At 46.4% G+C, this 22,769-nt stretch overlaps 1 protein-coding gene across 1 annotated transcript in view; it reads right to left on the bottom strand.

The window, feature by feature from the left end:
• Ube3c (ubiquitin protein ligase E3C) overlaps window positions 1-14,892 on the bottom strand; it is a 93,679-nt gene extending 78,787 nt beyond the window's left edge. Inside the window, exon 1 of the mRNA XM_077795907.1 lies at window positions 14,729-14,892. Within this exon, the coding sequence (XP_077652033.1) occupies window positions 14,729-14,794 (66 nt within the window). The 5' untranslated portion in view covers window positions 14,795-14,892. The remainder of the gene's footprint in view (window positions 1-14,728) is intronic.
• Window positions 14,893-22,769: the final 7,877 nt, after the last annotated feature.

Genomic DNA, 22,769 nt, shown 5'->3' with positions numbered 1-22,769 from the left:
TTTTTATTGGTTGTTCACAACATTACAAAACTATTGACATATCATATTTCATACATTTGATTGAAGTGGGTTATGAACTCCCAATTTTACCCCAACTTCCCCCACCTTTTAACCTCTTATTTATGTCAGGCCCAGCAGTGTGTGTGTGTGTGTGTGGCGGGGGCGGGGGGGGGGGGGAGAAAAGCATAGGCATTATTCTAATTTGCAATTAAGTGACTACATGTGGCTTTTACTAGTAAATAATGGGCAGCTTCTGAGAGTGAAATTTTACCATGCCACTAAGAACAAATGAACAAACTAACCTATGATACAAAATAGGCAATTCATCCTATGGACTCCATATTAGCAATACAAACTATCCTTCTCTAAGAAGGATACAAAGGGGACTGACTGCAGTTATAGCTCAGTGGTAGAGCACTTGCCTAGCATGTGTGAGGAATATGAAAATAAATAAATGAAATAAAGGTATGGGTCCATCTAGAACAACAAAACAACAAAAATAAATAAAAAAATAAAAAAGGAAGAAAAAGAAGGATGCAAAGACCTTAGTTTATTTTAGTGATAAATTTGACTACATAGATATTCAAATTTTCTACCCAAAAAATATAACCAAGGTTAAAGACAGTGACAAAGTCTATAATATCACAAAAATAACTATTTGTAAAAGCATTCAATATGAAAAGACCAACAATAAAACAAAAATTAACCAAAGATACAAACAGTGTGATGAGAAATGAAAATCTTTAAAATACGAAAACCTCAACTTTAACGGCACACATACAAGGGTCTTCACTGCAATGCTACTTGAACTAGAGAAGAACAAACAATACAAAAAAAAAAAAAAAACCCAAAAAACTGAAAACCACCTAAATAGGATTAAAATACATGAGAGCCAAACCGCAGGAGCAGGCTTGCAGGGCAGCAGGTCTCCTGTGCTGGCCGGAACCACCTCCTGACACACCACCAAGGGGACAGGAGGGCATGGAGCCAGGACCCCAGCCTCTGTTCCCCAGGGAGAGGCATCTGTAGACATGCTCAGGGGGCAGCTCCGGCCGTGTGAAGCCCAAAGCCCGAGTCTGAGGGAAGAGCCAACCCTGGGGAGACAGGGGCAGGAGGGAAGGAATGAAGACTTTCAGCAGCTTGCTTGAATGTTTATTCTGAATTATCACCCTTGGACATGTACCTCTTATTTTCCCATGTTTTCAGAATGCAAAACTAAGGAAACAATAAGAAATTAAAGTTTTAAGAACAGCTTGATGGGCTGGGGATGTGGCTCAAGCGGTAGCGAGCTCGCCTGGCATGCGTGCGGCCTGGGTTCGATCCTCAGCACCACATACAAACAAAGATGTGTGTCCGCCGAGAACTAAAAAATAAATATTAAAAAAAAAATTCTCTCTCTCTCTCTCTCTCTCTCTCTCTCCTCTCTCACTCTCTCTTTAAAAAAAAAAAAAAGAACAGCTTGATATAACCAAGAAGTTCCTAAGTACGTGTCTGGGAGGAGAAGACCAACAACCCACTGAGACTGGGAGAAAGGACCAGGCTCCCCTGCTCCTCAGCTCGGCCCAGTTCAGCTTGCTCCCTCACACTCAGGGCTGGAGGGCCAGTGCCTCGCAGCAGTGATGCACAGCTTCACCGACACTTTAACCCAGGCACCCTGTTGGCCGACTGTTCTCAGAGCACGCCTCTTTCAAAGCTATCTCACACCACAGCTGCAACCCTCGCCCAACCTAGAACATATAAACCACAAACTTCACTATTTGCTCTGTGAGCATGAGGCACATTATCTTTCTTCTCAGAAAATTAAAGATGGTCAAATTTCACAGATACCACTTAGAAGTTTTTAAATGGGGAAAACTGCTTTCTTTATATAATAGCATGACATTAATAGTTTAGATTTAATTAAAACATCAGAACATAAAAAATTTTATGGTCAAAACCTGAAGTATAAGGGCTGCAGTTGTGGCTCAGTGGTAGAGCGCTTGCCCAGCATGTGTGAGGCACTGGGTTCAATCCTCAGCACCACATAAAAATAGATAAATAAGTAAAATAAAGGTATTGTGTCCATCTACCACTAAATTTTTTTAAAATCACATGATAATTTTCATAAAGCCAAATGCTCAAATTTACTGCTAGCCATTTATAATTTTTTTTTTTGTTGTTACTAACATCTTGATTAAAAAAATGTGAGGCAGCCGGTTTCATGTTTTGGGGTTATCTTTCATTAGCAGCTGTTACGGTCTGGGTGAGACAGTAGTGAGAAGATCTGAGGGGGAGTGATTGGGTTTTAATCCTAATGGGATTAACTGAGTGGTAACTGAAGGCAGGGGGGGTGTGGCTGGAGAAAGTGGGGCACTGGGGGCATAACTTTGGGGTATGTATCTGTATCTGGAGAGTGGAGACTCTGATCATCGTGTGAGCTGCTTCCCTCTGCCACACTCTTCTGCCACGTTGTTCTGGCTTATCTGGAAACCTAAGGAATAAAGCAGCTGTCAATGGATTGCCACCTCTGGAACCGTGAGCCCTCAAATAGACTTCTCCTCCTCTATTGTTGTTCTGGTCAAATCTGTCAGTCACAGAGGCAAAAAAGCTGAGTAAAACAGCAAAACACCTACTCCCCTTAGGTATGCAAACAAAACATCTAGCTTCATGCCAGCCCCGATCCATGCCTCCTGGCTCTTGCACACTAACACACCACTAACATTTTACTTGATTCACAGACTGGTCAGCTCAAATACTTCCCGAGGAGTAAAAGAAAATATTAAAAGTGAACAGAAGTATCTGTGAATAATGCACAGCCAACATTATGTGTGGTTTTCTCTTTCTGGGTAGACCTGCATAAGAGTTTATATGAAAACCTAAGAGCAATCAATTTCACATATGCAAGTAAAACAGTATCAGCCACCAATAAGCTTTTAAAACAGAATGCACAATGATTCCCAATTCAAAAACAGTTTTCAAAAAGACCAGAAAATAACTCAACCATATATTAGCATTGTTTCATTTCTAAGTGATAGGTGGGGTTCTAAATAGGTAAATCTGTATCTGTATTTCAGTATAACCCAAATGTTCTATCACATTATAGTCAGGAGAGCACATTTAAAACTAAGCAAAATGGGACTGGGGTTGTGGCTCAGCAGTAGAGCACTTGCCTGGCATGTGCAAGGCCCTGGGTTCAATCCTCAGCACCATGTAAAAAGTAAACAAATAAAATAAAGGTATTTTTAAAAAACAAAAAACAAATAAGCAAAATGCAGTTTAAATCACATTTTCATAAATTCCAAAAGATGTTATTTTCTTACATCAGAATTTAATGGTAAACAGCAGTATTCCAGGGTGGGGGGGCAATGGGAATTGAACCAGAGGCACTTTATCTCTGAGCCACATCTCCAGCTCTTTTTCACTTTGTCTCTCTCTCTCTCTCTCTCTCTTAAGTTGTCAATGGGACTTTTATTTTCTTAAATATTTTTAGTTGTAGATGGACACAATACCTTTATTTTGTTTATTTAGTTTTTTATGTAGTCCTGGGGATTGAACCCAGGGTCTCACACATACTAGGCAAGCACTCTACCACTGAGCTACAACCCCAGCACCCCAGCTCATTTTTAAATTTATTTTTTTAAGACAGGGTCTCACTAAATTGCTTAGGGCCTTGCTAAGTTGCTGAGGCTGGACTCAAATTTGCTACCCTCCTGTCTCAATCTCCAGAGCCACTGGGATTACAGGCATGTGTCCTTGCACCCAACAATGGCACTATTTTAATACCAAATCCACAGTCTTTTTATATCCATCAATAGGGAAGTTGTTATCTTAAGGGTGCCATAATCCAAGCAATGGAACATTATGCATCCATTAAAAGTAACAGACATGGGGCTGGGACTGTGGCTCAGTGGCAGAGAGCTTGCCTCACGCTTATGAGGCATTGGGTTCGATCCTCAGCACCACATAAAAATAAATAAAATAAAGGTATTGTATACATCTACAACTAAATGTGTGTGTGTGTGTGTGTGTATAAATACAAAAGGCATAAAAAAGTTCCTGCGGGATCACTAAGATATAGTGGGAGGTGAAGAATAATTCATTCTCTTACTGATTCTGAAAATAAGGGAGATGTTTAATCATGTTTAGACCAATTCTGAAAGGACACCAAGGAAACAGCCACAGTGGGAAGTGAAGGGTCTCTTAGTAAGAGAAGATGTCACCCTGTGCTCTTTAGAAGGTCTTCTTTAAATTTCCCCTCAATTAAAAAATTTTAAAAATTTTAAAGGCCACTAACTAGAGATTGGAAACATTTTTAAAGCAAGGAAGATTAGTGATAATCTACCCAACTTTCTCTTATCAAGAATTACAACTTTCAAATTGCAAGATGTGACCAAGAGAGCCCAGAAACGATGAACAGCTACACAGCTACGTCACAGTTGGTAGTTCAACATTTCTTCAGGTTCCTCTCATACCTGACAGTTCTGACTTTTGCTGTAAGCTTGTCCCACAGGAGAGAGATGTCCCAGAAACCATGCTACCTGCCAGCACACTAGTTTACTAACTCTTTTAACACAATCAGGTAACCTAAAGCTACATCATAAAGAAACTGAATTAAAAACATAGAACGTTTTTAAAATGTTTTCTAACAATAAAGTTTTATTTTAAAAGCTGTTGTGCATGTTTTCATAGGACATGAAAGCCCCTGTCTCTGCTCTTGCAGATATAGGAGTGCACACTTCAAACAGGAGGCAGACACCGGGGTGCAGGCTGAACAGAGCCTCCGATTCACTCCAGGATGAGCAGACCAGAGCTCACATGTCCAGCCCAGTGGGTTCCACTCAACTCTATGGACTCAGTTTCTTCTCTCATGGTATAGCCACCTCTGCTTCACAGAACATGGAAGGTTAACTGAGAGGTCCCATGGAAGGCGTCCTGCAACAGGGGTTAAGTACTGAGTACTGAGCACAGCAGGGTATCTAGCTGCAACAAATAAGGACTGAAAGAAATCATGCTGGGGCTCATTGTATCTTCACTCTGCAGTGAAAGAAAGATGCAGGGACAGCTCTTAACAGCATAGACCAGGGAACAGAAATCCACATAATTTCTCCAGAGAACAAAGTGTTTCAAGAGCCTTAATAACACGCAAGCAGTTCAACTTCTTTCTGCCATTTATCCTAAAAAACAATTAAAAATTGCTGGCTATCATGTTGATCACAATAAAACAGAAACAACCTAAAAATCCCCAAATAAAAGATAAGCATGTATAGCTTATACAAAGCTCACACAATAAGCATGCACAACAGCTTTTAAAATAAAATTTTATTGTTAGAAAACATTTCTTAAAACGTTCTATACTTGGCAGAGAGAACCGGGGGCATACAGCCCACGACCAACACAGAGACCAGGAACCACAGCAGGGCATCAAGAACTCAGGTGTTTCCTGAGGAAGGTGCAGCTACTCTGAGACCACCTCAAAATACAATAAAATGAATTGGAATGTGACTCTAGATTACCCCTGGGTTCAATCCCCAGTGCCATTAAAAACAAAAAAAGAAAGAAAAGGAAAAAAAGGAAGACTTGAACAAATGGAGAGCCCCCATGTTCCCAGACTCAATATTGTCAAGATGTCAATTCTTCTCAATTTGATCTACAGATTCAAAATTATCCAAGTCAGAATCACAAAGCAATTCTGTGAATACTGACAAAGTGGCGTGTGGAGGGACAAAGACTAAAGTCAGCAAAGGGACTGACACTGTAGAACTACAGTGATCAGGATGGTGGGGTCTTGATGAAGAGGAGACAGAACAATAGAACAGAAAAGAAAAGCCAGAAACAGACTAGAAACACACACACTCACAGAACACACAAAGCTGGTACAAGCCTCTACAGTGAAAATCACAAAACATTGACACAAGGAACTGCAGACACACATAGAAGAGGAAGAACTCTCAGGTTCACGGACTGAAGAACTACTGTTGGCCTGTCCTTAGGACCCCAAAGCAATTTACAGAAATCCCCATCAACATCAAGGACACCCCTCATAGATGGAGAAAAACAACCCTAAGACTCACGTGGATGCACAGAAGACCCAGTGGCCAAAGCTATCTTGAACAAAAGGAACAAAGCTGAGGCTCCACAAGACCTGATTTCAAGACGTGGTCGAGTGCCACACTGACCAAAACAGCATGGCACTGGCAGAAAAGCAGGCACACGGCACAGTGAGACAGACTGGAGACCCCAGAATAACCCGCCACCTACAGCCAAGTGATTCCCAGCACAGGTGTCAGAAACACACTGGAGGAAGGACAGCGTCTTCAACAGATGTGCTGGGAAAAGGGGACACCCACATGCCGAAGAACAACGCGTCCACGCTCTCTCACCCTGTATGAAAATCAGCGCAGAGTGGATCAGGGGCTGGAGGTGGTGGTGCACGCCTGTAATCCTAGAGAAGAGGCTGGGGCAGGTCTCGAGTTCAAGGCCCGTCTCAGCTACTTAGCAAGATGCCGACTCAAAATAAAAAAATAAAAAGGGCTGGTGGGGATGTAGCTCAGTGATTAAGCACCCTTGGGTTCAATCCCTGGTACCCCATGCCCCCTCAAAAAAAGTGGATCAATGACCCAAATTTAAGACCTGAAGCTATAAAATTTTCAAAAGGAGATGAGAGAGAACACTCAGGATATTGGCATAGGCAGTGATATTTTTATAGAATCCCAGAAGCTCAGGTAACACAGTAAAAATACATAATTAGGATTCTGTTCAACAAAAAAACTTGTGCACAGCAAAGGAGACAATCCACAGAGTGAAGAGACAACCACAGAATGGGAAAACCACCTGCCGGCTATTCACCTGATGGGTTAATATCCAGAACATGTAAGCCACTCAGGAAAAAAATAAAATAAAATAGGCAATAATCTGAATAGACCCTTCTCAAGAAGAGAGATACAAAAAGCCAACAAATATATGAAAAAAAATGCTCAAGGGCTGGGGTGGTGGCTCAGTGGTAGAGCGCTCACCTAGCATGCACAAGGCACTGGGTTCCATCCTCAGCACCACACAAATGTAAAACAAAGATATTGTGTCTACCTAAAAAAACTTAAAAATAAATATTTTTTTTAAAAAATGCTCAATATCATTAGCCATCAGGGAAATGAAAATCAAACCCAGAAAGAAATATGATTTCACCCCAGTCAGGTTAGTTATTATGAAAGAGGAAAAACAACAAATATTGGTGAGAATGTAAATCAGTTATAGGCATTATGGAGAACAGTACAGATGGTCCTCAAAAAACTAAAAACAGATTCATCTTCTGATCCAGCTACCAGGTACTCCCCTAAGTGTATATCCCAAAGAAATGAAATCAGCAGGGACTGGGGATGTGGCTCAAGCAGTAACGCGCTGGGTTCGATCCTCAGCACCACATAAAAAAATAAAATAAAGATGTTGTGTCCACCGAAAACTGAAAAATAAATATTAAAAAAATGAAATTAGCATATCTAAGAGACGCCTGCATGCTCACACTTAATGCAACACCCTCCACCGCAGCCAAGGCCTAGACTGGACCTGGGTGCCCACTGACAGAGGAGGGACAAAGGAAATGGAGCACAGGTACACTCGGGCGGATCACTCAGCTCTAAGAAGTAGGGCTGGAGGACAGCGAGTCGAGGGAAGTAAGCCAGACAGACAGGCGTGGGAGCCTGTCCTCCCCCAGGTGGATGCTGGAAGAAGCCAGCCTGGGTGTCCAGCAGTGAGGACGAGAGGCTGGGAAGGGAGGAGAGGGAATGCAGGGCGGCAGATCACAGGTACCAGGAGTGAGTTCTGGGGCTCCCAGCACAGTAGGGGTGCCTACAGTTCACCAGAACCTACTGTGCACTTCATGAGGAAGAGAGGAGAGGAGCCTGAAGGCTCCGCAGCAAGAGGTGACGGGGACTGGGGACAGAAAGGCTCATGGCCCTGATGTGACCAGTCCACGCTGGAGCCCCGTGTTGAAAAGGAGCACGCTTTTCAACACACACATGCCAATAAAAAATCTAATTTAAAAAATGATTGTAAAATATAAAAGTACTTGAAAATAACAGGAGAAAATCTAAGTGATGCTGGGTTTGGCAAAAACTTTTACAACACTAGAAGCATGATCCATGAAAAAAATATTGGTAAACTGAACTTCATTAAAATTAAAAACTTCTAGCCAGGAGCAGTAGCTCACATCTGTAATCCCAACTACTCTGGAGACTGAAGCTGGAGGATCTCAGGTTCAAGGCCAGACTGGGCCACTTAGCAAGATCCAGTCTCAAAAATACAAAAGAAAAAGGCTGGAGATGTGTAACTCAGAGGCAGAATGCTCCTGGGTTCAATCTCCAGAACTAAATAAATAAAAGTAAAAAACAAACAAACAACAACAACAAAAACCTTCTGTGAAAGACCCTCTTAAAAGAGAATGAATAAACAAGCCACAGGCTGGGAAAGAATACCTGCAAAGGACAGAGCTGAAAAAGGACTTGTATATAAAATACATACAAAATGTAAATGAAAATGTCAAAACACAGTAATAAGAGATGGGTGCAGTGGTGCACACCTGTAATCACATCAACTTGGGAGGTCAAGCAAGTCAGAGGCCAGCCTCAGCAACTCAGCAAGACCCTGTTCTCAAAATAAAAAGGGCTGGGGTATAGTTCAGTTAACCTGGTTAGGTGCTCAGGTTCAATCCCACATACAAACAACAACAAACAAATCCAAAAATGAAAACCACGACAATAAAAAAGCAAACAACCCAACTTAAACTTGGCAAAAGATCTACAGATACCTCTTCAAAAAAGATACGTAGATTGGCAAGTGGGCGTATGAAAAGACCCTCAATACCGATGGCTAAAACCAGAATACTGACAACACCAAAGGCTGACAAGGACATGGGGCAACAGGAATGCCCAGTCATTGATGGTGGGTGTGCAAAAGGCTGTAGTCACTGCTGAAGGCAGTTTGATAGCTTTCCACAAAGTGAAACATCTAGTTTTAACACAGAATCCCAAAGTGGTACTTCTTGATATTTACCCAAATGACTTGGAACTGATGTCCATACAAAGATCTACACACAAATGTTTACAGAGGCTTTATTCATAACTGCCAATACTTGGAAGCAATCATGGTGTTCTTCAATACAATATGTCCCTTACACAGGTGAGTGAATAAACTCTAATGCATCCACACAATGAAATACCATTTGGGGTTGGGGATTCAAAAAGACACAAGCAGATAAGCATACTGCAAAGTGAGAGAATTTGAACTGCAAAGGCCAAACCCACCAAATGCACAACACCAATAACAAAGTAAAGACTGTCAAGGCCATGCAGCCTATACCTTAGCTATTCAGGAGGCTGAGGCAGGAGGTTGCAAGTTCAAGGTCAGCCTGGGCAAATTAGCAAGGCCCTATCTTAAAATGAATTTAAGAAGGGCAGGGGCTGGTAGAGAAATTGCCTGGCATGCACAAACTCTGCGTACAAAGCCACAGAGACAGGAAAAAAAAATCTGTGGTTGCCAGAGGTTGAGGGGAGAGAGGGATAAACAAGCAGAACAGAGAAAGAAGATCTTTCTGTGTGTGCTATAAGGATCGACAGATGTTAGTGCACATCTGTCAATCCCAAAGAACGTCCAACACAAGCAGTGAATCTTATTTATACTATGGACTTGAGTTAACAATAATGCACTGACATAGGTTAATCAGCTGTCATAAGATCCACACTAAGGCAACATAATAACTGAGGAAGGGTAAGGCGCAAGACAAGGGACACATGGAAGTCAGCCATCTGCTCTGCTGTCTGCAAACCTAAACTGCTCTGGAAAACAATCTACTAGGGTTTTTTTTTTTTTTAGCCAGGGACAGTTGGACAGGGTGGCCATACCTATAATTCCAGGACTTGGGAGGATGAGGCAAGAGGGTAGCAAGTTCAAGGCCAATCTCAGCAACTTAGTGTGACTCCGTTTAATAATAAAAAATAAAAAAAGGCTGGGGATATAGCTCAGTGGTAAAATGCCACTGGGTTCAATTCTCAGAACAAACAAACCAAAAAAGACAAAAGAAGAAAAACAAGGAAGAAAGAGAGCACACCATGGTCCTGAACACTGAAGTGATCTCAGTCTACTGCCACTATTAATCAACTACCTTCGGCAACTCAACAGAACTGAACCCTTTGTGACCACACCCACCCAGTGACTTCTTTCCTTCTGCTTACACCTGACTCTGCCGGGGCTCTTGCCTCCTCCAGGTCTCTGAAAGCCACAACCCTTTCCTTCCTTTCTCCTCTGTACTTGAGTAATCCTTCTTCATTCCCCAAAATACTCCTTAGACCCTGAACCCCCTCTCCCTGGCTTCCATCTTCTGGGCCCTTTCTAATAGGTCTACTCCCTTGACTTCCAGATGGTCTGCAGGGTCCTTCCTACACTCTGACCTCTAACTCCTGCTACTCATAACCAAGGTCTCCCTAGTTCCAAATCCCAGGGGTGGTTAGTGCATGCCTCAGCCACCCCTGCAGCAGTCAGCACTGCTGGCCACTCTTCCCTCCTGTCCTTCCTAATCCCTTCCTGTCCTAAAATGCATGTTATCCTAGGACACAACATTCTAAGCCAAGGTCTGCTGACAGCCACCCAGATTTCTGCCCAAGTGCCTCCCTCCCCCATGTGTAATGCACTGCTGTACCCCACAAGAACCCACCACTCCTCGGGCGTCCCCTCCTAGCCCTGACACACACCTAGGCGCTCTGTGCCAGGAGACTCTAGCCCTGCTCCGACTCAGCTCCCAAATGGAACCAAACCCAAGCCGAGCAAGCTTCCTCTCCAGACTCTGGAACTGAGATCAATGCGTGTGATCAGGTAACCACACAGCCAAGATCCCCTGAGGGAGAAACAGCGCTGCCTGCAGAGGCAAGAATAAGCTCAAGAAAGATGCTAACTACCATGGTACCGACAACCCAGATTCTGTGAGCATCATCATCCCCCTTATTGACTTTTTTCCCTTAATTTTTGATTTACTAAGTGGGTTCAGTGGAGTTAAAATCAAATGACCCCAAAATGGTATTCTATGTACTAAGGAAAACAATGTGCCAATTAAAATATGTCATGTCATCAACATGTACCTGATTTCAGAAGTATTAGGAAGTAAAAGCTGTCTACACCTAGTGCTCCGAGGGCAGGACCGGGCCAAGCAGCTCGCACTCCCAGGTCAGCCCACGGGAGATCCACCAGTCTACTGCTATTTAATTTGTCACGTTTTATTTTTTTTTTTAAATATTTTTTAGTTGTAGATGGACACATACCTTTATTTTATTTATTTGTCTTTATGTGGTGCTGAGGACGTAACCCAAGGCATCACACGCGCCACAACCCCAGCCTCACTTGTCAAGTTTTAAATTTTACCTTCCCAGCAAGATTATAAGCTTGTCAAGACTTCCTCTACAGAGCCTTTATAGATTAATAAACACTACAAATATTCATTTAATTTGAGAAGATATATTTATTCAAAAGGTGATATCTGGTTTCCCACTAAGCTGAAGAAAGGGAAGACTCCAAATAATCACTGAAGACATGAAGAAAAGCTCACTATGATTTTTGTTTATTCAATAGGGAAAGGACTTTTGTAGACCCAAAGAGACTGAAGAACACGCACATGTAGGTCCCAGGGAGTGAGTCCCAACCCTTAGTTCAGTGAGGATTTATAGGTTTTGAGAAACGGATGTGACTCCCATTTTTGAGAAACCATCTTCTACCTCAAGGCCTGTCCAGAGGGAGGGGGCGTGACCTTTGTCCTCGGAGAAACCCACAGAGCGCTCCCAGGCACATACCCACCCTGCTGAGTTGTTTAACAGGAGAGATCTGCTGGTCACGTGTCCCTGACTCAGGCTAGGTGAGGACCCATAGCAACCCCCTAGCAATCACCAATCAGCGAGAGATAGGGAAAATATCTGAAATGCCAGGTGACCCTCCCAGTAGTTTCGTTAACTGATAACATGATTAGGCCTCCCAGCAGTTTAGCGCACACACTCTTGCAACTCCTCGTGGCCTAAACCAATCAGTTCAAATGTAGGCACCACTTGAACTAACCAATCACCCTTACCCGACTTGTTCCCGCCAGTGAATGTGCTAATCAATGTTAAGAGTTGTTTGATTTTCCCCGTAGTGTGAAATGATTGCTGTGTGATGTTGTGACGCATAGAATATCCCCCAAAACCTATAAATCCCCCAAAACCTGAACTAAGGGTTGGGACTCACTCCCTGGGACCGCTGCTTTGGAAATGGTTGTGAGTCAGGCTCGAGACTCTTGTGTGGGGGAAAAAAAAAAGACTCTTGTGTGATTGCATTGGATTTGGCTCCTGGAGGTCTACTGGGGTCCCACAAATCTGGCATTACAGTGCTCAATCACTGGCCACCAGGGAACAAAAGTAAGGCCACAAGGAATCCACAGCCCTCCCAGACTTGCCAAAATGAAAAGGACTCACAAAACCAAGTGTTGGCAAAGACTTGGAGCCTCTGACCCTCTCTGATGCCACTGGCCGCAGCACTGGCAGGCACGCTGCTGAGGGTGGCTCACGGATGACACACGACCTACAGGATAAGTGATGTCCACCAAGACACACACAACAAATGCCTTTGAAAAGCAGAGGACAGACTGTGGCATGATCACACAGTGGACCTGGGTGGCACATCTGGAAGTATCTCAGAGATGATGCTAAGTCAAAGAAGCCCGGCACAAAGAAAGGACAGGATGTATGCAACCTCACCTAGGAACAACAGGAAAGCTCATTTATGGAAAATAAGGTCAGAGGAGGAGTCACCCTAGGAGGAAGAACACTGAAAGAGACTCCTAAGAATGTTCTTCATCTGATGTGAGCACTGAGCCATCTACATATGGGTGTAAAAAACTTTTAAGCTAAATTTAGCCCTAGTTCCACCCAGATTCCTGTACTGGCCTGGGGCACCCACTTCCCTTTTGCCCTCTCTGGAGAATGACCTTGGGGACGCATGCCTGAAGAGAGGGCAACTCTGGGACTCTCTCAGTGGGAATGGGCCAAAGCTAGACCCATGGCCAGGAAGACTCTGCTACCTGCCCCTCACCCGTTCCAATTTCACAGGCAGGAGGACCACTGTAAGATGATTAAGGTATGTGGATCTGACAGGGTCAAGTTTTTAAAAGGAGGGAACTGTTTGCACAGTTAAAAAGCAAAATGTGCAGGTGCGGTGGTGCATGCCTGACTGTGGAGGCTGAGGCAGGAGGATCCCAACCAAGTTCAAAGTCAGCCTCAGCAAAAGCGAGGTGCTAAGCAACTCAGTGAGGCCCTGTCTCTAAATAAAATAAAAACAGGGCTGAGAATGTGGCTCAGTGTCCCCAAGTTCAATTCCTGGTAGGAGGGCGGGGAGCAAAATGTACGCACAACCTTGCCTGGAGATTCTGATCAACAGATAAGTAAAGATGTGTTATTGGGTGAAAAAACTCCAAGCCTGTGTCAGGACAAGCCAGGCACTCATGACCACAGAAGCCACAAGGTTCATGCATACAGGGGCAACATGGGAGGTGCTACTAGCTCCAAAAACAAGTATGCCATCTTTCCACCGCCAACTCTGTCAACTCCTAGAGTTCTCTCAAGTCCCCCCTGTAGAACTCTGTTCTGGTATAAAACTGTCAATAGTTCACAAGCCCCTTCCAACTCAATTATGCCTGACAAGTATCTATTTCCAGCACCTAGCTCTGCAGCTACTTCCACCAATCACCACCAGACACCTCAAATGTTAAAGGTGCTAGCACACTTCTCGCCCACCTGGGCCCAGGTCCACTTCCACTGCCCTCAGAAACCACCCTGGCTTACATCTTTTGGGGCAGTTCTTACTAGGACTTGAAAACCGGCCCGGGGTTAAAAGCCAACCCCGCTGGAAGGGCAACAAGCTATCCCCGAGGGGGGAAAGACCACTCTGTACACTGCGGCTCATTAAACTCGGCCAACTTTACCAGCACGGCAAGCACAGGGCCCACACGGCTGGGTCCGACGCAGGGGCGGAGCAGCGAGGCAGGGCCACTCCCAGGATCGCTGGCCATCATGCACGCGGACATTACGGGCTGGGTGGACACCGCCGGCCGGAGGACGCGGCGGGTCAGAGTAGTCACCTGCGCCGCAGGGTGGTGGGGAGTGCCGGGGGCTGGTAGGCGGGCCAGGGTGAACGCGGGGGGACACAGAGGGTCGACAGGGAGTCAGGGTGGACGCTGGGGCTCAGGTGGACCATCAGGACTCAGGGTGGACGCGGCGGTGCGGGGAGACGGCGGGGGGGTGGTCAGGGTGGACCACCGGGGCTCAGGTGAACGACGGGGGCTCAGGGTGGACTCGGCGGTGCGGAGGAACAGTGGAATCAGAGGGGACAACGGGGTCTCAGGGTGGACCACGGGGTCTCAGGTGGACCACGGAGACTCGGGGGGACGACGGGGGCTCAGGGTGGACCATGGGGGCTCAGGGGGACGACGGGGGCTCAGGGTGGACGACGGGGGCTCAGGGGGACCACGGAGACCCAGGGTGGACCATGGGGGCTCAGGGGGACGACGGGGGCTCAGGGTGGACCACCGGGGCTCAGGTGAACGACGGGTGCTCAGGGTGGACCATGGGGGCTCAGGGTGGACGACCAGGGCTCAGGGGGATGCGGCGGGGCGGGGGACGCGGGCACCGCAGCGGCGCCGCCCTCGCGCCCAGGCAGGCCCGGCCCAGCCCGGCGCTGCCCTCACCTTCCTGCTCGCGCCGCCGAGCGACACCTTGGGCCTCGTTTTGAAGTCCCCTTCGAAGCTGAACATCTTCGCCGCCTATCCCATCTGCGCGGCCCGGGGGGCGCGGGCGGCCTCGGGCGGGTCCGGCGCTCCGGGCGGGGTCTGCGCTCCGCACCCAGCCGGCGGGCGCGCGGGCGGCGAAGGGGCGGGCGGCCCCCGGGCTCCTGCCTGGTCCACGCCCGCCGCCGGGCCGAGCGAGGGGCGCCGCCGCGCCGCTGACCCCGCGCCTGCACCGCCGCTGCCGCCGGGACGGAAGATGGCGGCCGCCGCGCTGCCGTGCGCGGCCCCGCTAACGCGCGCGGCCCCGCCATCGACGGCGCGGCGCTCCTCCCGGCGGCCTCCGCGAGCGCGCCTCGGCCATCGACGGCGCGGCGCTCCTCCCGGCTGCCCCCGCTTGCGTGCGCGGCCCCGCGAGGCGCGTCGGTCCTGAGCGCGCGCGGGCGGCCCGGGACGGTGGGGAGCGGCCACGGGGGAAGATCCCGGGGCCCAGCGGCGTTGCGCCACCGCCGTGGCTGGGCTGCGGCGTCCGGGTGCTACCGATGTGACGCTGGGGTCAGTTCCAAAGCTGCCGCCTCGCCGTCAGGTCCCCGAGGGTGGTGGCCGGGCACACAGCGGGCAGACGCGGGGGCGAGTGGGCGGCCAAGCACCCGTCCGGCCCCGAGCGGCGGCGGCCCGTTGCAGCGAGCACCAGAGTCACCTTCTGCGGCGGTGACTTCGGTTACCCTAGCGACCACAGCCAAAGGTGAAAAATTCCAGAAGTCGATGATTAAACCCTGCCCCGTCCGAGTAGCCGACGGGAGCTCGCTGAGCTCTGCGGGGCCGGGAGGCCTGCCCTGTCCAGTGTCCCCCGCGGTGTGTGCTGTCTCCCTAGTCCCCCGGGGCCCCCTCACGCTGTCTTCAGGTCCTCCTCGCCTTACTCACAGTAGCCCCAGAGGGCCAGGGCGAGGGGGAGAGCTCCTTCAGCGGGAAGCTGTGTGGGAAGGAGCTCACGTGGGGCCAGCACTACCCACTGTGTCGTGTTCTTTTTTTTAAAATTTGTTTTTAGTTGTAGATGGACACAGTATCTTTATTTATTTTTATGTGGTGCGTCACACGTGCTGGGCAAGTGCTCTGCCACAGCTCTCAGTTGTCCTTTGAGTGTCTTGGGACATGTCCCCCTCAGATGGGAGGGGGGACCACTAGATGTCTACCTTTACAGTTCCTTGTATATCAATTATAACTCAATAAAACTGCTTTGAAAAAGGACCAAGCCAGAAGAAGTGGCACACGCCTGTAATCCTAGCAGCTTGGGAGGCTGAGACAGGAGGGTCACAAGTTCAAAGCCAGCCTCAGCAAATGTGAGGCACTGAGCAATTCAGTGAGACCCTGTCTCTATGTAAAATACAAAATAGGCCTGGGGATGTGGCTCAGTGGTCAAGTGCCCCTGAGTTCAATCCCCAGTTACCTGCCCCTACCAAAAAAAGACCCAGAACTATAAGTGCACACCATGCCAATGTTAATGCCCTGGTTTGAATGTTGGACCCTGTTTACTCGAGGTATACCATGGGAGGAAACTGGAAGAATGGCACAAAAGACGTCTCTGTAGTGTTTTGTGACTTACTGGGAATCTGTATCTCAAACTAAGAAATTTTAAATACAACCTAATACAATAATAATAAAAGTCCAATGAACCGCAAATGTATGTTTGTGCGCACGTGCGAGTGTCAGGATATTAAACTATTTGTCAATTTGAGAGGCTGCGAGATGCCCAAAAATATGATTCTGGGTGTGTCTATGACAGTGCTTCTGGAAGAGATTGAATCTGACTGATTGAAGAAGACCCACCCTCACTATGTGAGTGGTTCCATCTGACCCATCGTGGGCCTGAACCGAACAAAGAAATGCAAGGAAGGCAGCTCTCTGCTCCACGGCTGGGATACCCTGTCCTTGCACACTGGGGCTCCTGGTTCTTGTTCCAGACTTCAGGGCTTCAACAGCAGCCTCTGGCTTCACTCTGGTTCTGCTGGGTCTCTCGATGGCAGGCAGTGAAACCTCACAGTCCCCAGAATGGCACGAACCGATCGATTCCTAGTGATGAACCATGTGCACCCGCGCTGTTGGCTCTATCCTCTGGAAAACTAATTCAAATATATCTACCTATGCATATATGGAGGAGATTGCATGCGCTTGCGCACACACTTTCTATACTTCTTGCAGCTCAGGTTTCCCGATGCTTAACACTTCTTGTTGCTCCAGTGGGAAGTATTTACTCCTCTTATTTCTGCTTCCTTTCTTCTCTTGCTGTGCTCCAAGTGAATCTAATTTAAAATGAGCAGTGTATTTTAAGCTATTGCCTATGGAAGTTTGTGAGACCTTCCCAATTTATCTGAGGATCCTTTCTGAAAACCAGAGACTATTATAGATGTTCTTCACCAAATTGCAGGAGAGAAAAGGAAAGAGCTGCGTGTGCCAGGAGGCTCTTGTCCATTCCCTTCCATCCTTAGTTCTCCCACCATTCTGACTGTTGGTAAAAACTGGTTATATTTTTATTTTAAGGATATACTTATGTTTTGATTTATACACACACACACACACCAGGGATTGGACCCAGGCCCTTAGCCACAGACACAACCTTTTTATTTTTCATTTTGAGACAGGGTCTCACTAGGTTGCTTAAAGCCTCACTAAGTTGCTGAGGCTGGCTTTGAATGCACCATCCTCCTACCTCAGCCTCTGGAGCTGCTGGGATTACAGGTGTGTGCCACCGTGCCAGGTATGTTTTATTTTTTATTTTTTTCTGTAGTGGTACTGAACCCAGGGGCACAATGTCACTGTGCTGCATTCCGAGCCCTTTTTATTTTGAGACAGGGTCTTGCTGGGTCTTGAACCTACAATCCTCCTGCCTGAGCCTCCAGAATAACTGGGAGTAATAACTTAGGGGAGTAATAAATGTTAATTATAAAAACACCAACATAAGCAAGGAGTGATGTGTCCTGTCTGCCTTGCCTCCTCATCCTACTTGAGATGATGGATGTTTCTATCAGGCACTTGTTATCTCTACCTCTGTCACCTACCTGTCCTCTGCTATGACAACTCACCAGGCCTTGTGTGCTTGAACAACACACCTTTGTTATCTCACAGTCTGGAGGTCAGGAGTCTCCCTGAGCTCAAGCCAGGGTGTCTCAGGGCCACCTCCCTCAGGAGGCTGTAGGGGAGAGCCTGTCCTCTGTGGTTTCCGGCTCCCACAGGGCCTGCAACCTGTGGCTCACTGTCTCTCCCACCTCTGCTCTGTCTCCTCAGCCCTGGCTGCCTCCCTCCCTCCTGTAGCACCCTGTCCCTCTGGGCCAACCTGGCAATCCAGGATAATCTCCCTGTCAAAACCCTCAATTAAAGCCAGGCATGTGATGCACACCAGTAATCCCAGTGACTCAGAAGGCTGAGGCAGAAGGATCGGAAATTCAAAGCCAGCCTCAGCAAGTTAGCAAGGCCCTAAGCAATTCAGTGAGACCCTGTCTCAAAATAAAAAGGGCTGCAGATGTGGCTCAGAGGTTTGCTTAACAAAAAACCCTTAATTTGGATGTGGAATTCTTTATGGGGCCGTTATTTTGCTTAGAGTTTCCTACTTTTAAATGAGAACACATTCCCTCCCTTTCCCCAAACACTTTCATCTTATGTACCAACGTATAACCATAAGTGTCCTTTTAGGAGAAATAGGCTGCATGGGTCAGTGGCAGCTCAGAGCCCTATCAGAGTATGTGATACATGCTAGTGCCTTGATTTCTCCCAACATCCCCCTGTTGTTTGACATGTATATCAAGGGGCTTTTCTCCTGATATGATTTCTGCTGCAAGAACACTCTTGCAGGTAGGTGTGAGTTATTTCTGCAGGGTGAGCCCTCTAAAGTGGCACGGCCTGTCCAGCATGTGCAAGGTGCTCACCATCCCAGATCAACAGGGAAAGGCAATCAAAGCCACATGAGGTGACCTCACACCTGCAAGGAGGGCTGTCATCAGAAGGACAAGAGGCGAGCACTGGTGGGGTGTGGAGGAAGGGGCCTTGCACTGCCACTGGAGAAAACAGATGCAGGCCCCTCAAAAAATCAAAAACAGCTCCCATGTGATCCAGCAACCCACCCCAGGGTATATGCCTAAAGGAACAATCAGCACCTCAGAGGTGTCGGCCCTCCCGTGTTCTGTGCAGCATCAGGCACGACATGGAAAGGAACTGTCCATCAGCAGGTGGACGGGAGAGGAAGCTGCCATGTGCATGCACAGGAGGATGCAGGCAGCCTCAGGAAGGGGGAGCACTGGAGGAGCAGGAAGACACCTGGCTGGTGGAGTGTGCCAGGTGACCCAGGGACAGGTTGCTGGGTCTTACCTGCTTATGAATCTGAGCTGTTGTGCTCACATCAGCACAGGACGGGTTCCCAGGGGTGGGGACGGAGCACTGCTGGTCCCTGGGACCAGAGCCTCCGTGATGCACGCATGACACCCAGCAGGACATCTCCTGTTCACACAGCGTGTTGTTTCTTTCAGAATTGCAGATTGAGTGGGTCATAAGTGTTGCCACCACAAAAGTGAAGAGATAAACATGCATAAGCCTAACTGCCAGCTCATGCACCTTTAAATATAGATCATTGCAATTTTTTAAAAATTATACAGTTCCCACTCAATTAGTGGCGTGGCAGAGCCGGAGGGTGTGCAGGCTTCACCTGTGGCAGTGAGGGTTACTGCTCCCCACAGACTGCATACCTGCTTCTCCTTTGGGCACCATCCTGGACCCACCAGTGAGCAGCATGGGTTTGGAAATGGGTCCCCAGGGAACATTCACCAAGTTAAGGCCACGGACGATGTGCACCCACGGCTGTGAACTCACTCCTTCCAGGAAGTCCCTGGCCATCCCAGGTCCTGTCTTGCCGCAGTCTGGCTGGGCACAATTCAGGAGCCACTTGTCAAAAGAAACGAACTTTATTTTTAGAACCACACATGCCAAACAAAACAGCTCCTCAGGAAAACCTTCAGAGCCCAACTGCCACCACCGGCTTCCCACAAGCCTCTCAACCTCCCCCACTCCTCCTGCTCTTGAGGCCGATTGGCTGGGTTGCATGGGCGGAGCCAAAAAAAGTCCCCCAATGAGCAGCTCCATGGTCTGAAAGGGCGGCAAAACAGCCCAATGAGCGTCACCGCAGAGGAGCCAATCAGTTAGCAGCTAGAAGTTGCTGGGGCTGCTGTGAGCCAATCATCAGCTGGCAGCTGGAAGTTTGCTGGGGCCCCTTCGGCTGTGGCTCTCAACATCTCCTCGTCTCTGTTTAAACAACAAGCATGTGGCTTAGGGACTGTGCCTGCCTTAGGTTGTCCAATAGCACATATGGTTCTTACCCATTATCTGATGAGCTGACCTCAAGGCGTCAGCCTCCTGTCTTAGGTTGGTACCATTGCAATTGGATCTTACCCGTCACTGTCCAGTATACAGCCACACCTGTGGATAGGTCTTTGTATCAGCGGGGGGGGGGTGAGGTTCTTTGCCTCACCTCTGTTGGTCCCCATGACAAGCAGAAGGGAGGAAGATACACCAAGCCAATTGACGGTTCCTTTTGGAAAAATTGCACCACTGATGACATCATCAGCAAAAATACCCCAAAACTACCACAAGTTGCTGCACCAACAGATAGTTCACAATGCATACAAGTGATACATAGTCCAGGCAAGTTCTGCAGGCAGTTCAGTGATGGCTATTGCAGAAGCTGTAGATTGGTTTTATTTTTGTCTTCACCGGCACTGGGATGAAGATAGGAATTCTGGCAATAATGGCTAAAGAAAAAATTATATAACATTCCAGAAGGCACTACAAGAAAACAATTTTCTTTTCTTTTTTTAGAAAACAATTTTCTTAACAATGTACCTTATCTTCAACAGAATTATTAAATATTATGAAAAAGAAAGGTGAAAGTAAACAAACAGATCTGTTAACCTCCTTTTTTGTTCATATATTAAAACAATCCTCATCAGCTGTTTACCCAATTTAAATTAAATCATTTAAATCACGTGAAAAAAAATTTGGATCCATTTTTTCATGAGCGCTCATCATATATGATATATGGACATACGTACATTCAAACATATAACACAAAACACAAGTGTGCACACATAATATAATACATACAACACATAACGGAATAGTAAAGGCCTTATAACATTTTACAGGTGAAATCTCCATTGCAATGTTTAAAAACTCTATGGTCGGGGCTGGGGATGTGGCTCAAGCGGTAGCGTGCTCACTTGGCATGCGTGCGGCCCGGGTTCGATCCTCAGCACCACATACAAATAAAGATGTTGTGTCAGCCGAAAACTAAACATTAAAAAAAAAAAAAAACTCTATGGTCAAAAAAATAGAACTGATCAGCAAAACAATAACCTAGGTCTGTATGAGCTCAAAAAACAAAATAGAACTTCATGATATGGGAAAGGGCAATAATAAAATATATATTGAAAAAAGTATCCTGGTTCTGTCGCAGATGTAAGAATAGCCAAACTGGAGTTTTGGATATCAGTTGTTATGGATTTGAGCCAAATCCTCTTCTTTTTGGTCTGTAGAAATCGCTTTACTTAATCTTTCTGGAATCCAAATCGGCTGCTGTTCTCCCTGTGGAAACACATAAACAGACCCCTGACTCCAGACAATCACTGGGTCAGAACCTTAGTTAATCTCTCTGGAATCCAAATCGGCTGCTGTTCTCCCTGTGGAAACACATAAACAGACCCCTGACTCCAGACAATCACTGGGTCAGAACCTTAGTTAATCTCTCTGGAATCCAAATCGGCTGCTGTTCTCCCTGTGGAAACACACAAACAGACCCCCGACTCCAGACAATTACTGGGTCAGAACCTTTCCATTGTCCTGTTACAATATCCTTCCAAAGTGCCGTAGGCTTATGTACATTTTTTGGACACATATGACTTTCTGCAGCACTAAGCCCTGATGAATCCAAATTTAAAAAGTTTAGAGTAAAAAGGGTTATTTTAAGTTTATCTTTGGGGAATATATACCCCTTCCCAATTCCTTCTTTTTGCTTTAATAAGTACATTTTAATAGTTTGATGAGCTCTTTCAACTATGCCTTGTCCCTGTGGATTGTATGGGATTCCTGTTATATGAGTAATGCCAAATGTTGAGCAAAATTGTTTAAAAGAGGTAGAAGTATAACCAGGGGCATTATCTGTTTTTAACTGTTTTGGAACGCCCACAGTGGCAAAATTTTGTAAGCAATGAGCTATAACATCTTTAGTTTTTTCTCCGGCATGAAGGGAGCCCATCAAAAATCCAGAAGAAGTATCAGCTGTAACATGCAAATATTTTAATTTTCCAAATTCTCGCAAGTGTGTGACGTCCATCTGCCAAAGATGGTTAGGTATCAATCCTCTAGGATTGACTCCAAGATTAACTTGTGGTAAAAAGGTCACACAATTTTGACATTGTTTTATTATTTGTCTAGCTTGTTCCTTAGTTATTTTAAAACACTTTTGTAAAGTATTAGCATTAACAAGGAACTTTTTATGAAAATTTGTAGCTTCTTCTGGTGTAGAGAAAATATGTATGTCATGTGTAGTTTTATCTGCTAAATCATTGCCCAAACTAAGGGCTCCAGGCAATCCTGTATGTGCCCTGATATGTCCTATAAAGAATGGATCTTTTCTGTCCCAGATTAGACTTTGTATAGTGGAAAGCAAAAAGAAAACAGTAGAGGAAGGGGAAATCCTACCAGCATCTTCAAGGGATACTATAGCATTAACTATATACTGACTATCGGAAAATAAATTAAATACAGAATCTTTAACATAACAAAAGCTTGTAATACTGCATTAAGCTCTACCTTTTGAGCTGATTGTTTGAGTACTAAAAATGTAAAAGTTTGATCAGGTGTAACTATTGCTGCTGTACCATTATTCGACCCATCAGTGAATATATTTGGAGCATTTATGATAGGTGTTTTTCTTGTCATTTTTGGAAAAATTACAGGATGCAAT

Source organism: Urocitellus parryii, chromosome 3 (genome assembly GCF_045843805.1).
Source record: "Urocitellus parryii isolate mUroPar1 chromosome 3, mUroPar1.hap1, whole genome shotgun sequence".
NCBI classification, from domain to species: domain Eukaryota; kingdom Metazoa; phylum Chordata; class Mammalia; order Rodentia; family Sciuridae; genus Urocitellus; species Urocitellus parryii.
This window is presented reverse-complemented; position numbering and strand designations above follow the sequence as displayed.